The 14061-nt window shown below is 43.6% G+C and overlaps 1 protein-coding gene across 6 annotated transcripts in view; it reads right to left on the bottom strand.

The window, feature by feature from the left end:
- Positions 1 to 282: 282 nt before the first annotated feature.
- Positions 283 to 14061, bottom strand: part of DDX17 (DEAD-box helicase 17) — a 37707-nt gene continuing 23928 nt past the window's right edge. Inside the window, exons 7-13 of one of the 6 annotated variants that reach the window (XM_050917206.1) lie at positions 10307 to 10467; positions 10050 to 10222; positions 9585 to 9695; positions 9082 to 9143; positions 8627 to 8686; positions 4205 to 4444; positions 283 to 3441 (exon numbers count right to left, since the gene is read on the bottom strand). In XM_050917206.1, coding sequence (XP_050773163.1) covers positions 2939 to 3441; positions 4205 to 4444; positions 8627 to 8686; positions 9082 to 9143; positions 9585 to 9695; positions 10050 to 10222; positions 10307 to 10467 — 1310 coding nt within the window. In that variant the 3' untranslated portion in view covers positions 283 to 2938. Of the gene's footprint in view, positions 3442 to 4204; positions 8478 to 8626; positions 8687 to 9081; positions 9144 to 9584; positions 9696 to 10049; positions 10223 to 10306; positions 10468 to 14061 lie in introns of those variants that run through there. The other 5 variants (XM_050917207.1, XR_007768428.1, XR_007768429.1 and 2 more) reach the window with 5 other exon arrangements.

The raw sequence follows: 14061 nt of genomic DNA, 5'->3' as shown, positions 1-14061 counted from the left end.
TAGCCACTGAAGCAAGGTGCATTTAGAGGGTTGGCGGTTCCCCTAGGAGGGGAGATCCAGAACAAGGGGGTACTCTGGTGGGCAGATCCCCTGGGCAAAGGGCACCGGGGTCTGGGAGGCACAGGGGCCAGCAGCAGGTGAGACACTGGCCTGCAGAGGGCTCTCTGGGCTGGAAAGAGAAAATTCCCAAAACGACCAGCAGGAGGCATCCCACCACAGGGAGTACATGGAGAATGGGGGTAAAAACCATTTACAGCCTGGAAACAAAAACAAGTGCTCACATTTTATTGACAACAGTGTTTTTATTTATACCTACAAAAGAAAACAAGATGGTATCAAAAGGACAATTTACAAACTAAGAATAGTAACATAGCTCTCAGCATCCTGTCTGAACATCACAAATTTATGAATCTCTCAATTCAAGTCTTCGTTAATACAACAGGAATGTGTCCAGAGACCAGCAAAGGTGTGAAACAGAGCACTGATCCCCCACAAAAGCCACTAACCCTTCAGTTGTTGAGAGAAATCCACACAGTAAGTTGTTTCAGGAAGTGGGAAGGGAGGAGATGCCAGACTCATCTGACACTCCCACAAACATTTACAGATTGAGAACAATGCAAACATTAATAGATGTTAACACTATCAACAAGGGCTCTTCAGCTGGTATATGGAACAGAACAGCAAGCACCAGGTGAGACGGGGCAGCACATGCTACTGTGCATTCAACAATCAGATTGGGCATGAGAGAGACTGGACTGCAGCTGACATCAAGTTACAATAAAGCATTGCAAGACCTCAGCATAACTGTTTTACATCTACCCAAGTCCCTGAAGGAAGAAGTGAAAGCTATAGCACACCACAAGGCAATTTTGACTTTCCAGAGACCCTTTTTAAAGCCAGCCAGGCAGTGTGTCCCACTTCATGCCCTTCCATGCCCACAGAAACTCACAAATGAAGAATAGCTCCACGCTTGCTTGTGGGGGAGATAAAAGACAACAGGTCAGTGCTGGGACAGTAAGAGTTCATTTTGTGGCCATCATTTAAACACACAAGCACAAACATTTCTTGCCAAAGTACTAGTTAATTTTTAAAATAGCCTCAACTTAAGATAGGGGTGTTAAGAGAAAGTTATCTGTCCCCAAGATTGTGCTGATAACCTACCTGTATGCTGCACACAAACCATATATTCATCCCACCCTTCACACTATGTCCTAAGGGGAAGATGTCTAAAATAAAAAGCTTTTTTTAAGTAAGCCCTCTCTCCTGGGGCTATCAAATGTTCTGCTCACCTACCGAAGGGTTTGGCTGCCTTTTAGAAGGATTGAGATGCCTTGTTTGTGACTACTACAGACTCCCCCAATAGAAAATAAAATCACAACAAACTCTTGTAACACAAGGATTATGCCTTGCAAAATCGGTATATGGCTCTGGTTTCCTGCCAAGTTATCCGAACACAAGAGCAGCCAACTCTCACTATGATCTACTGCCCCAGAACCGCCTGCTCATGGCAATCACAAAGTAGACACACTTTACTATTTAAAGGGGAAAACCCCCACACCTACCTTGGCCTGCAGAATAAACAAGATTGAATTAAAATGTTTACTAAATTTCCACTTTTTTCTAACATCTCCTAGAATGCTACCTACCTGCAAGAGCTGATCTCAAAAGGGACTGCTGGGGCTGGGGAAATGCCAGGGAAAGCACTAGGCAGTCCAAGGTATGAAGGAAAAGCAGCTTCAGAATCAGGACACTAACCAGCTCTCTCACCTCATGAAGAGGTGTTTCCAGTTGCACCTCCCCTGCCCCACACCAAATCCCATTAAGTTTTAAATGGGAAAACTTGGCTACATGTCTCTCAGCACAGTGGCACTCTGAACACTCCCCATGACCAGGTGGCTCTGCTCACTAAGAATATACACAAATAGAACTGAACATCATCTTAATTCTGGTCACTGTTTCTGTGCCTTCTACTGAATAGTTATCTGAATGACCAAAGCAATGAGAATTTGAGGGCAGAAGTTGGTTTAAGAAGTCAGTAATCAGATTCCATCCATTCCTGCAATGTAACTATCATTGGGAAAGAACTTCAGTGGTAAATATTTAAAATAGATGTTATATTTGAACAACAGAAGTTCTTACAGTGATTAGATCTAGGGTTTGAGACATCAAATGGAAACAGGTTTCTGGTCTCTGACACTGGGGCTTTATTCCCATTCTCCTTACCACACATCATAGAAGTTACTTCAAAAGGAAGGCTGCTGCAACAGGAGCTGCAAAAATGCCAACCAAAACAGTTTTACACTTTATTTGTGGGGCAACACTCAGAATCCCTCCAAACTGAGCCAAACAAGCAGAGTTTTCCTTAGAAGTTTACTTACGCGAGTACAAGCATCAATATTCAGTTATTAAAAAAAAAACCCCTCAAATCTAGAAACAAATGAGCACTGCTCCCTTGGATTTATTATGTTAAAGGAAGCATGCCCTGACTCCCCAGAATTCCCCACCTCTCAATACCTCCTGAAATTAAATTAGCATGTTATAGCAGAGAGGCCTCCTCAGCTCTGCATTAAGTTTTCACACACAAACCTCACCAAAAAGATTGGGCTGGGACCTATCTGCCTTATACCTATTTTCTTTTAAGAGAAAATAAAAAAAAGTTATCCTAATTTCCTCAACATGCAAGACTAAAAAAAAAAAAATCCAGTCAATTGTGTTTGTGTGTGTAATATATATGTATATATATATATATAGTTAAAAACCCACAAGATAAGTAATTGTGGACTGGGGGGCCATTTTTGGTGGGAAGGAGGAATTGGGATGGTGAATGCTAAATCTAACCAGCATGAGAAAGACAACACAGTAGGAAAAAAGAAAGAAAGAAAGAAAAGGATCCTTTAAATGCAAGCGGTCTAGACTGGTCACCAGCAGCCAAGTGGCCTCATTTGCGTGAAGGAGGAGGGGGTGGGGGAGGTGGTGGATACTGGTATGTGGCAGTCTGTCCCATATAGCCTATCATGTTAGTGGCTGGAGGCTGAGGAAATTGTTGTGACATGAGAGGCTGCGGCTGCTGGCCTGACCGAGCTATCCCTGCATACTGCGGTTGGGTGGCGGTTTGAGCGGTTCTCCCAGCGGTGGCAGTGCTAGCGGCAGCATAGCCACTAGCATTGTATTCTGCAGTGCCATAACCACTTGTGCCATAGGCAGCTGCTCCATAGCTCCCTTGGGCATAGCCATATTGGCTCTGCTGAGCCCCAAAGGCGGAATTCGGACTTCCGTAAGCACTGCCATAGGTTTTGTTTGCTCCATTGGCAAAACTGTCGCCACGGTCACGGTCTCTCCGGCCATCTTTTACTCCCCGGAGCCTCCGTTCACACTCATCCTGGTACATCAGGTTAGGATTGTTGGCTGAACTGGCAGCAGTACGGTAACGAGAACGACCTCCTGGTAGTGAATACAGTGGGGTTCAGTACTGTGTGTAACTAAAATAAGAAGATCTGTAAAGCATTGAATTCTCACAACGGTTTTAATTACTCCCTCACCACTAAAGTCAACAGTTCCATGACAATAGGGACAGAGGCCATAACATTTTCAAATGACTGTCACAAAATATTCCTGCACAACTTTGCCCATGGGCCTTCTTTTTATCCAAGCTGTGGATACCAAATTCAAATCCTGTATCCTGATCTACCCCAAGATATGAGAGCGAGCAGAACAGAAACATACTGGAAGAAATGTAGCACTGACTTAAAACTGAATGGGTCAAATTTCATTTGTTTCCTTGTGGACTGGGATGCAGCACTCCACCCTGTAAGAAGGGGCAGTGTATCAGATTACTGACTGTGGTTCGATTAGGTGGGAAGCAGGACATGACTGCAGGAAATGTAACTATTTTACCAATTCACCCAGAGGCAGTTCTCTGCAGGACACCGTTTGGGGAAATAAATCCTATGGGTATGATTGAAACACTGAACACTCTCCTCCAGTTAGCTAAAAGGACCCCTGAATTGGGTATGTATGCCTCAAATTACAAGGTTTTATATCAAATATTTATTACTATAAGTTTACATATAATAAGAAAGACAGCAGCAGTCTGATGTTAAGATAGTTTAATTATTAAGGTGTTTTGCTCTGCCTCTTTACACCTATCCTCCTTCAAGACGGAGCATCTATTCCATCTTTCTAACCCCTTCCCGTTTGCCTTTACCTCCACCACCTCCTCCTCCTCCTCTGTGGTCCACAAGCTGCATCAGTTTCGGATTGATGGCCTGGTTGGCTTCCTCCAACACTTTGATCAGCTCCCTGGCCTGTTTCAGGTTCCCCGGTGTGAAGAAGGTGTAGGCAGTGCCCTTGTTGGTGCTACGGGCAGTGCGGCCGATTCGGTGCACATAATCCTCAGAGCTGTTTGGATAGTCGTAGTTTATCACAAACTTAACGTCTTCCACATCTTGCGAGGTGCCCAAGTAGCGAAGCACAGTGAGGGGGTAGGTGGAGGAAAGGGGAGAGGAAGAGAAGGACGTGCCAACGAAAGGTGGGGAGCACGAATGCAGGTGACAGTAATAAGAGAAAAAAACAAGTTAGTAACTGAACGGAATAAAAACAAGAGACTCATCCCAAAAGAGTAGAAGGTTTAAATTTGAGCCATGCATGGGTCAAAGGCCAATGACCTGAAAACTGATGGCATGTCTTAAAGCAGTTCTCTCCATTCAAATTCACCCTTCCCTTGTTGCATCTCTGTGCCACATGAGAGGTTCTTTACACAACACCGTCTGAATTTGTTAAATGACTTTAGTCCCCTCTCTTTCAGAGAAAGATTATCTGGAACAAATAAAAATGCCACCATTGTTGTGGACACAGCAAGCTGGGGTGGAAGAGGGAGAGATCTGCCACAGGGAGACTTTTACTCTGTTGGGAGAAGTCTATTAAAGACTAACTGCAATGAGATCACTTACCTTCCAATCAAGCACATGAAAATTAAAAATGAAAGGCTTTTACTTTGCTATGAATTTTAAGGACTACAAAATATAATGAATGACTTCCCCTATCCTAGAATTTAAGGCATCCCAGTTACACCACGGTAGTCAAATTCTGCCAACTTATTATTTAAAAAAATATATCAAACCACAACTAAGACATTTTACCTGCCTTCTTAGTTATCATGAGAATGCGTTGCACTAACATTTCACCATGCTACTAAGCCCAGTGTTAGCAAACTTTTGAATCTGAGTCATAGAATTTAAGGTTGTCCAAGTCAAAACTTCAAATGTTAGACTGAACTGGGTGAGTGTTCAAAAAGACAAAAAAGCTGTATCATATGCAAAAATGTCATTAAACCCTAGGAGATATCAAAATATTCTAGTCTCTGTTAGGAAATCAGATTTTTGTAAATTTATGGGGCAGAAACTAAGTAAATGTTAGTGTAACGTTTTAGTTAAAACACCTACAGTAGCAGAAATATTTGCTATGGTAAGCAATGTTAAAATAGAATGGTATTACAATAAAAAATGTCCTTAGTTCATGAAAAAAATCTGCATTTTAAGAAGAATATTCAGAAAATATCCAAGATAAAACACAGATTTTTGTAATTTTTTTTTTTTTTTTTTAAAAGAGAGAAACATTCTCTGTTTGTTACCAGACCGATGCACACTCCCTCCTCCTGTGGGAAACCGCTGCAGCCGATCCCGTCTCTTTGCCTTTTATTTTTGGCGGCCTCCTTTCGAAAACTCCGCCCTCTGACACGGGACCACTGGAGCGCGGGGAGCATGCATCAAGGGTCCATGGCAGCGAGAAGTCCCCACACACGCTCGCTCTGTGAACTGGCTTAGATGCTTCTCTGTAGCCCCATTTGGTTGTGAAGTGCCGGAGAACCTGGGTTCAGGTAAAAATTTCAGGTCCTCCAACGCTTTTTGGCCCCACCGGGGGTTAATAGGGGCGAATGTCAAAAAAATGAAGATACAAAAAATATATCCAAAGGGTCAGACTGCATCTATTGCCCAGACTTCTCAATTTCAAAGAGGGGACAGGGAGAAAATAAAAACAATGGGTTTGCAGTGGCAAGAGGGAACTTTATGTCTGTTTCTTATTACAGCAAAGGGGTCTCCTTAGTCTTTGCTGACTCCAAAGTCCTGAATCACACCAAAAAGGGAGTGAGAAGGCAGATTTCACAGGGGGCTGCGCGAGTCTCCAACTAGGGTCCTTGGTGCAATAACAAAGAATATTTTAATGGGAAAAGTATAAGGTAAGGGAGGGGCAAATATGATAGACACAATCACATCTTCACAGAGTTTAACTAGAGTCTGACAAGCAGCAGGCTACGTGATCCTTAGCCAATCCTATTCCGCACATCCATGAGCAGCAAAGCGAGTTGAATTACCAAGTGGATACAGGGAAGCGCTTTCCTGGCAGAAAGCGCCTGGAATTGTAGCTAATAGCATAGACACTGCTGACTTGATTTTTTTGAGGGGAAGGCCAGAAAAGGCAGTGGATGTTCTCCAGATTAAAAAGGTGGTCCTGTATGTGCACATATCAGGCTGAAGAAAGATCAGAGCCAAGTACAAGATTTGGTTTCTCCAGTCTAGCATGCTCCATGTATTTGTGCACAGTCAATCTTCCTGCACTTTTAGAAGATACTGTAGCAAGATCAAGAACAAATTGGAAAAGTGATCTGGCCAACTGCCTGGGACACACACCCTTTGTCAGACAACCAGAATACCCTATGGCACAGATCGAGTCTCTGACTGTTAATCAGGAGTGATATAAATTAGCAGACATGCTTGTCTAGAGAGCTGCTTCGACCACCAGTGCAGATATGCCCCCGAACCTGCACTGAGAATGATCTGCAACTGATATCAAAGCTTCTGTTAAAGAAAACAAAACAAAATAAATTCAATGTTTTTAGTTTAACAGAGTGAAGAGTAACAAAAACAAAAAAATCAGTGCAGAAGGAGGACCTCGCTCCGGGAGATTATCACAAAGAAGTCATTATGGGACCCAGAACTTACCTGGAAGGAGCTTTTTGGAAACCAATATTCCATTGGGATGAGGGAAAGCCCTGGTGACTCAGCCAAAAAGCGCGCACCCCTGTTTTAAGTTATTTATGTGGTAGCCTTCACTTTCCAGGATCTTGGAGGAAGTCGTCCAGAAGTTTGCCAGTTAAGTGACTTTATTTTAAAAAGCAGCAAACTCAGGGCCCCAAAACAAGCAGAGATGTTGTTTAGTAACAAGAAACAGACTATGGTACCTTTCCCCCACAGTTTGGGTGAAGTGGGGCAGTGGGAACGGGGAGAGTGTTTTCTCGAGAGGTATCCAATTGAGTTGTTTTGAGGGAGCATTTTGGGGGGTGGGGCTGTTTTAAATGTCTAGGCAAGATGCACAAAGAAGCTACCAGCACATAGCAAGCCTGTTTAAAAAAAACACTGCTACAGAAAGCAGCTCTCTTTCATAAAAACTAGTTTCCGGCCTCAGTCCCTTCTCCCAACAGGCCCAAGTTCTAACTGCACAGGTCCAGACATGACCCTAGAGGGCAGAGACTGAAGTCCATATGATCACCTCTTAGAGGAAGTGTTAGACAATTTGGGGGTGGGGTGAAGGTTATGTGAATGAAGGCTGCCAAGTCTCACACTAGTTTGCCAACATTTAAATGACCTTGAGATTCACAGTGCAGCCACCCTTTCAGGATATAAAAAACGGTTTCAAATACTAAAACTCTTCTGTAATCACAGAATTTCCCTCTGTGCTTCTTGATGGATCACTTGCAATAGTTTTACTTAAGAGTGCCTCAGTGGTCTGATCCATTGTGGCAAATAACTCTGGTATATGGCCCTCAGAAATGGTCTTTGCCACGTCTGGAAAGTGTAAGAATGCAGACGGACCCAAATTGCTTTAGATATTTCTAAACTTATACTGGGCAAACGTATAAGGGAGAAAGGTTAATGTTTAAACACAAAGGTTTCATACTATAAATATACTTATTAAAAGGGGGCGTTTTAACTTATGCATCCAGAAAGTTTATTTCACTGATGTGAAAATGATCTATGTAATGCTGATCCAACACCACACTTGGACAGTATATGTTGAAGGCATATAACAGAACCTGCCTACAACCAACACAGAGCTGGGAAGGCTGTTTGTGAAAACAGAAAAGCTGGAGCAACGCTTTCCCAGATGTGAGCACATCTGATGGGGAAATTATGTGCATGTAGGGATTTATTTGTATATTTCATCTATGTATTGTTAATTATTTTATGTTGACCTACTCCCCCACACGACTCTCTATTTCAACTATTATTTGATCCCCTCTGTAAATTGGGAACAATCCAGCCCTAGCCATCCAGCCGCAAAAAGCTGGAAGTGGGGAGGAAGTGGGTGCAGTGGAAGGATTGGGTTGCATAATTGGACGTCTCTTCTCCCTCTTGACGATCGATTAGTCATGCCTAGGCCTTGCTGCAGACCAAAGCCTGTTCATTAGGAGCAGGAAGAGACTTTGAATATGAAAGAAAAAAAAAGAGTAATGTTACAAAAAGGTATTTCACATGTGGGGGAAAATCACGCTTTGAATTTAAGAAAATATTTTTGAGTTCAAAGAAGAAAAATATGGAGCAGCAGGCAAGAGAGGCCTGTATGTACAAACCTAGCCCACGAGATGCAACATCTGTAGCGATGAGGATAGGAGCCTTTCCAGAACGGAATTCTGCAAGACAAGAATCCACTGTGAAATCAGACTAGGAGTCACAAACTATGCTGAAGGCTGTGGATTTAACTTATGTATGACCTTTCCAGAATCCAAACAGGATGGGAAATTTTTTTGAGAGTGAAACATGGAACGCACACAAAGACTGCTTGGAAGTTGTCAAATCCTTTTGGGTTAGACAGAGGAGTGGTTCTCTGCAACAACCTCCCAGTACTGAAATTAACAAGTGTAAAGGCTAAACAAAAACCACTGTAGGACTACAGGTAAATCAATTAACACAGATAGTGTGTGCATCTGAAAGAAAGACAGAAACAGAGGGGTAAACATGTTTGCCTAAACCGAGCAGAAGTTCTTCAGCAGTTCAAGTTATCAGCTCTCCTAGACACTGCACTCACCATTAAGTACCCAGTCTCTTTCTGGCTGACTCTTGTCTCCATGGATACACATAGCTGGCCAGCTGTCAAATGGAAGATGCACATGATTTTAGAGAGGTAACAAGAAGTTTTATTAATGTTAAGAGAAAACAGGCAAGGATTAAAATCATTAAGAAATACTCATGCATTCTTTCCCTCCTTTGTTTCTGTAGAGGCTGAAAGCACCTATCATTCTTACAGGTACTAATAACTAGTGCTTAATCCAATCATGCCTATTATACTGATAAAACCCCTTTGCCTCGGCAGTCTCATACACATTATGTCCCAAGTAGGCCAGCACGCTGTCCCTCTTATATAGTGCTTCAATGTGATGGAACCTTCCAGGAGCCTCAGCATTGCATCTGGCTAAGTGGCTGAACGGAAAGGCCACTTCCAAGACTAGCAACATAAGCATTTCTCCTGCTCTTCCCTACACTGCAGTTTAGGGATTCCTAACGGGAAATAACTGTAAACAAGATACTCACCCATCCCTGCGCATTCTTCGGGTGAGGTCATCACATCGTCTTTTCGTTTCAACAAATATGATAGTTTTGTTCTCTTTCTCAGCCATGATTTCTTCCATCAGTTGAATTAGTCTAAAACAAAAGGAAGAGCTAAGATGTATTTACAAGAACACAGGAGAGAGCTTTCAACTTAACATTTTTAGAGAACGCCTGTAATAAGCAACCACTTAAGAGAAAACTGGTTCAGTACTATTTATGAAGAGTTAAATTATCTTAGTATTTAATAACATTAGGGAACAGCGACAAGCAACTAGATGACTATGGGATTATATTGGTTAGTAAGTCTCAGCAGTGAAAAGTTACATGACTGCAAGTTAACTGCAGTGGACTGATCATTTTAAAAAATACTCCTGTGCAACAAAGGTTTTAAGCCTCCCTCCTCCTCCTCTGCTCAAAAATATTGGGATAGCAGAACAACAGCCATACTTATGGTCCTTCTCGCTCTCCATGCATACATCCACTATTTGCAGGATGTTGTGGTTAGCACTCAGCTCCAGGTTGCCCACATTGATTTGAACATAGTCACGCAGAAAATCCTCAGCAAGCTGGCGCACTTCCTTTGGCCAAGTGGCACTCCACATCAAAGTCTGCCGGTCAGGCTAAAAGAAAGGGAAAGGATGTTATTTGGATGATATATTTTGAGTGGGAATTTGAAGGAAACTATAAGTGAGACGTTCACATACCCTTATCTGGTCAACAATTTTACGAATTTGGGGTTCAAAGCCCATATCCAGCATCCTATCCGCTTCATCCAGCACAAGGTACGTACATCGGCGAAGGTTGGTCTTCCCTGCCTCCAGGAAGTCAATTAAGCGGCCAGGTGTGGCAATGCAGATCTCAACGCCTTCAACACACAAGAGGACGGGCTTATATTTCTACAATCACAATAAACCACTTTTGACAGTAAATTTGTTATAACACTTCCCTTATATGTGTGCCCAAGACTGAGCCACTACTATTTTACTTGGAACTCTAGGCATCCTTAATCATTTTATTAACCATTCTGAAGTTACTGTTACACTACCATTAGAACCTTGAATATAGTCCAGGAACAGACAGCCTCCTCCCAGAAATTACATGGAAGAGGAAATATAAAGACTCAACAACAGCAGAAAAGGTAAAATTAACCTATGCTTCTAGTCCAGCTGAATCCCCCTCATCCAAAGCTATTAACTCAAGGAAGCTCAGTTTGTAGAGGAATATAAGTTCAAGTCCCAACTAAGTTTCCCATACTGCAGGGGTTCTCAAACTGGGAGTCCAGGAACCTCAGGGGGTCGTGAGGTTACGACCAGGGGGGGTCGCGAGCTGTCAGCCTCCACCCCAAACCCTGCTTCACCTCCAGCATTTATAATAGTGTTAAATATATATATAAAAATAGTGTTTTTAATTTATAAGGGGGTGGCACTCAAGAGGCTTGCTGTGTGAAAAGGGTCACCACTATAAAAGTTTGAGAACCACTGCAATACTGTATCTAATCAGCCCCTTTGTAATAACACAGGAAGCCACACCCTGTTCAACAGCTACTAGATAGCTCAACCTTTCATTTTCTCAGAAGGCTTTGTATACAGAAAGAGGAAAAGCTGTACAGAATCGTTTAAATTAGGCAATTATTATGGAAGATAGGTATCTGTTTTCCTCTGTAGCATCTGCTACTATTCGAGATATAAGCCTAAACAGACTAATGGTCAAGTATGACAATTCTTATGTTCCTAAAAAGGAGACATCATTTCCACTTGAGTCTCACAGTTAAGCCCTCAGGGAAGCTGTCCAGTAAACAGTTTAGAGACTGAAGAAGGGAGAATTTTCCTCTCTGAGAAACTCCATATCCAACAGTCTCCCTAGCTGCTCGTGGCAGACCAAATCTTTTAGTTCTAGGTCAGGACTTCAGACCAAATTCCAAGAACAGCAGCTTCCAAAGCTGGAGGAAAAAATACTAATATACTTAAGGACAACATATAGAACAAACATTTGTAACAGAGCCTTGAGTCAAAAGGTCAAAGTAGAGACTCAAGTGAAAGACTCCTAGATCGTATTTAACACACACTGATGTTAATTCATTCCTCTACAGCAGTGTAAACAGTTGGTCATAAAAGAATCCCAGAAAGAAAATTTATAGCTGAAAACAAATTTTCCCCTTCTCTGTACTCTCTATATTTGACAGCGTTTACAGTGAGAAGAGGATTCTGATCAACTATTTACAGAAAAAGGAGGGCAATTTGAAAGACTGAGGGCACCATATTCTACAGCACTTTCCAATCATATACTACACTCCTAGACAGGAAGTTTACTTTTTAACACCTGGAGAAAGTGTGACAAGTGACCAAGCTGTGGCTCCACATCTCTTCTTGAGTTCTGACCTCTCCACCCAGGAACTCACTGCTTCTCTACTGGACTGTGAGAAGATTTTCTTGGGTGGGGCTGCACCTTTGTTCTTTTAGGCTTCTGCTATGCATGCCTTTATCAATGGGAATACTGAAGCTTTGGAACAGGTCTTTTCTTTGACTGCAGGGATGTATAAGAGAAACATGGATTTCCTGAAGAGGTCTGTGCAGTTTAGATATACCTTGACAGACCTCTTCCCATCTTGCTCATGCCATTCTACTGTTATGATTCTTTGGTTTGGGACAGAATGAAATTAACCCTTCAATCTTGGATCAATGAAGTTGACCTTGGGAAGACTGGGTGACTCTTAGGCACTTATTTATCTTGGTGGCACACACAGAACTGCGGCTCTCTGGAGATCATGTTTAACTCTGAACCATCCTTATGGAAGTGACTGCATTTAGAAAGGGCGTAAGAAGAAAAGCTCCCTAGTTGCTGTGCAGGGGATTTGGCCTTAAGCGCTTCAGAGGACACCTCATCTTTCAGAGGCCCATGCAGGCTGTGATTCTTGCATCCAAGGACTGCTTCAGAAAGCTGAGAAACAGTAGGGCATTTATTATTTCCCCTTGGTGTCACTATTTTTGAGGAGAAACAGGGTAGAGAAGTTAATGCCATAGGAGTAGGGTATGTCTAGACTTAAGCTGCTGTGCGAAGTGTAGTGCTTCAGTGTAGGCAAAACGCACACTGATGGCAAGGATTCTCCCAATGGCGCAGATAATGTTGTCACCCCCCTTAGCCACGAGGCAGTAGGTAGGCTGCCAGAAGAATTCTTCTGTAGACAGTGCTAGGTCAACACAGGGACTTAGGTCAGCTTAACTATGTTGTTCAGGGGTGTGGATTTTTCACACCCCTGAACGAAGTCATGCCAACCTAATTTTCTAGTGTAACTCACACTCCAGAAATTATGCCAATTCTCCTCCAGTCCAACTGAAGATACAGTTTACGAAGGCAAGCCTGTGAGAACAAAAGAGTCTGAAGGAAACTTGCAGATTTTTTTTTTAAAAAGTTCTGCTATATACTAAGAAATTGAGGTTGACCGTTTATACAACTTTGGAGGCAGAACGCTTGGAGTTCAACCTGAGGGAGTCAGTCAATCCTAAAACTTGATCCACAGTCAATAAATATGGTCTCTTCCCAATAAACAGGGAGATGGGGACACTTAGGGTGATCAGGTGTCTGGTTTTCGACCAGAACACCCAGTTGAAAAGGGACCCTGGTGGCTCTGGTCAACACCACCGGCGGTTAAAAGTACGGTTGGCGGAGCAGCGGGTCTAAGACAGGCTAGTCCCTGCCTGTCCTGGCTCCATGCTGCACCCCAGAAGTGGCCAGCAGGTCTGATTCTTACGCCGGGGAGGGGCGGGGGGGCAGGGAGGATAGGCACAGCGCTCCATGTGCTGCTGCAGCCCCGCACTCCCATTGCCAGGAACCGTGGCCAATGGGAGCTGCGGGGGGGGAGGGAGGGGTGCCTGAGGGCGAGAGCAGGGTGTAGAGCCACATGCCACGCTTCTGCCTAAGAGCCAGACCTGCTGGCTGCTTCCAAGGTGCAGAGTGGAGTCAGGACAGGCAGGAGGAAGCCTGCCCTAGCCTTGTTGCACTGCTGACCAGGTGCCGCCAGAGATAAGCCCACGCCCCAACCCAGAGCTCCCTCCTGCACCCCAAGCCCCTCATCCCCAGGTCCACCCCCACAGACGGAGCCCTCACCCCCTCCCCAACCCCCCTGCCTCAGCCCAATAAAAGTGAGTGAGGGTGGGGAAAAGTAAGCCACAGAGGGAATGTAGTGAGCGGGGGGGGCAGGGCCTCAGGGAAGGGGTGTGGCCTCAGGGAAGGGGCAGGGGCAGGGTGTTCCATTTTATGGAATTAGAAAGTTGGCAACTGTAAAGACTGTCATATGGGGAGGATGAACAGAGAAAAGGGGAGGAAAAACAGCCATCTAAATAAGTTACCAGACAAATATGGATGACTGGTACTGTTGTATGCACACCATCACTCTGACTGGAGGTACAAATGCCACGAATTGTAACAGTAGATGGGGCTGTGATCATACTTAGCACCTTCC

Source organism: Gopherus flavomarginatus, chromosome 1, assembly GCF_025201925.1.
Source record: "Gopherus flavomarginatus isolate rGopFla2 chromosome 1, rGopFla2.mat.asm, whole genome shotgun sequence".
In the NCBI taxonomy this organism is placed as follows: domain Eukaryota; kingdom Metazoa; phylum Chordata; order Testudines; family Testudinidae; genus Gopherus; species Gopherus flavomarginatus.
This window is presented reverse-complemented; position numbering and strand designations above follow the sequence as displayed.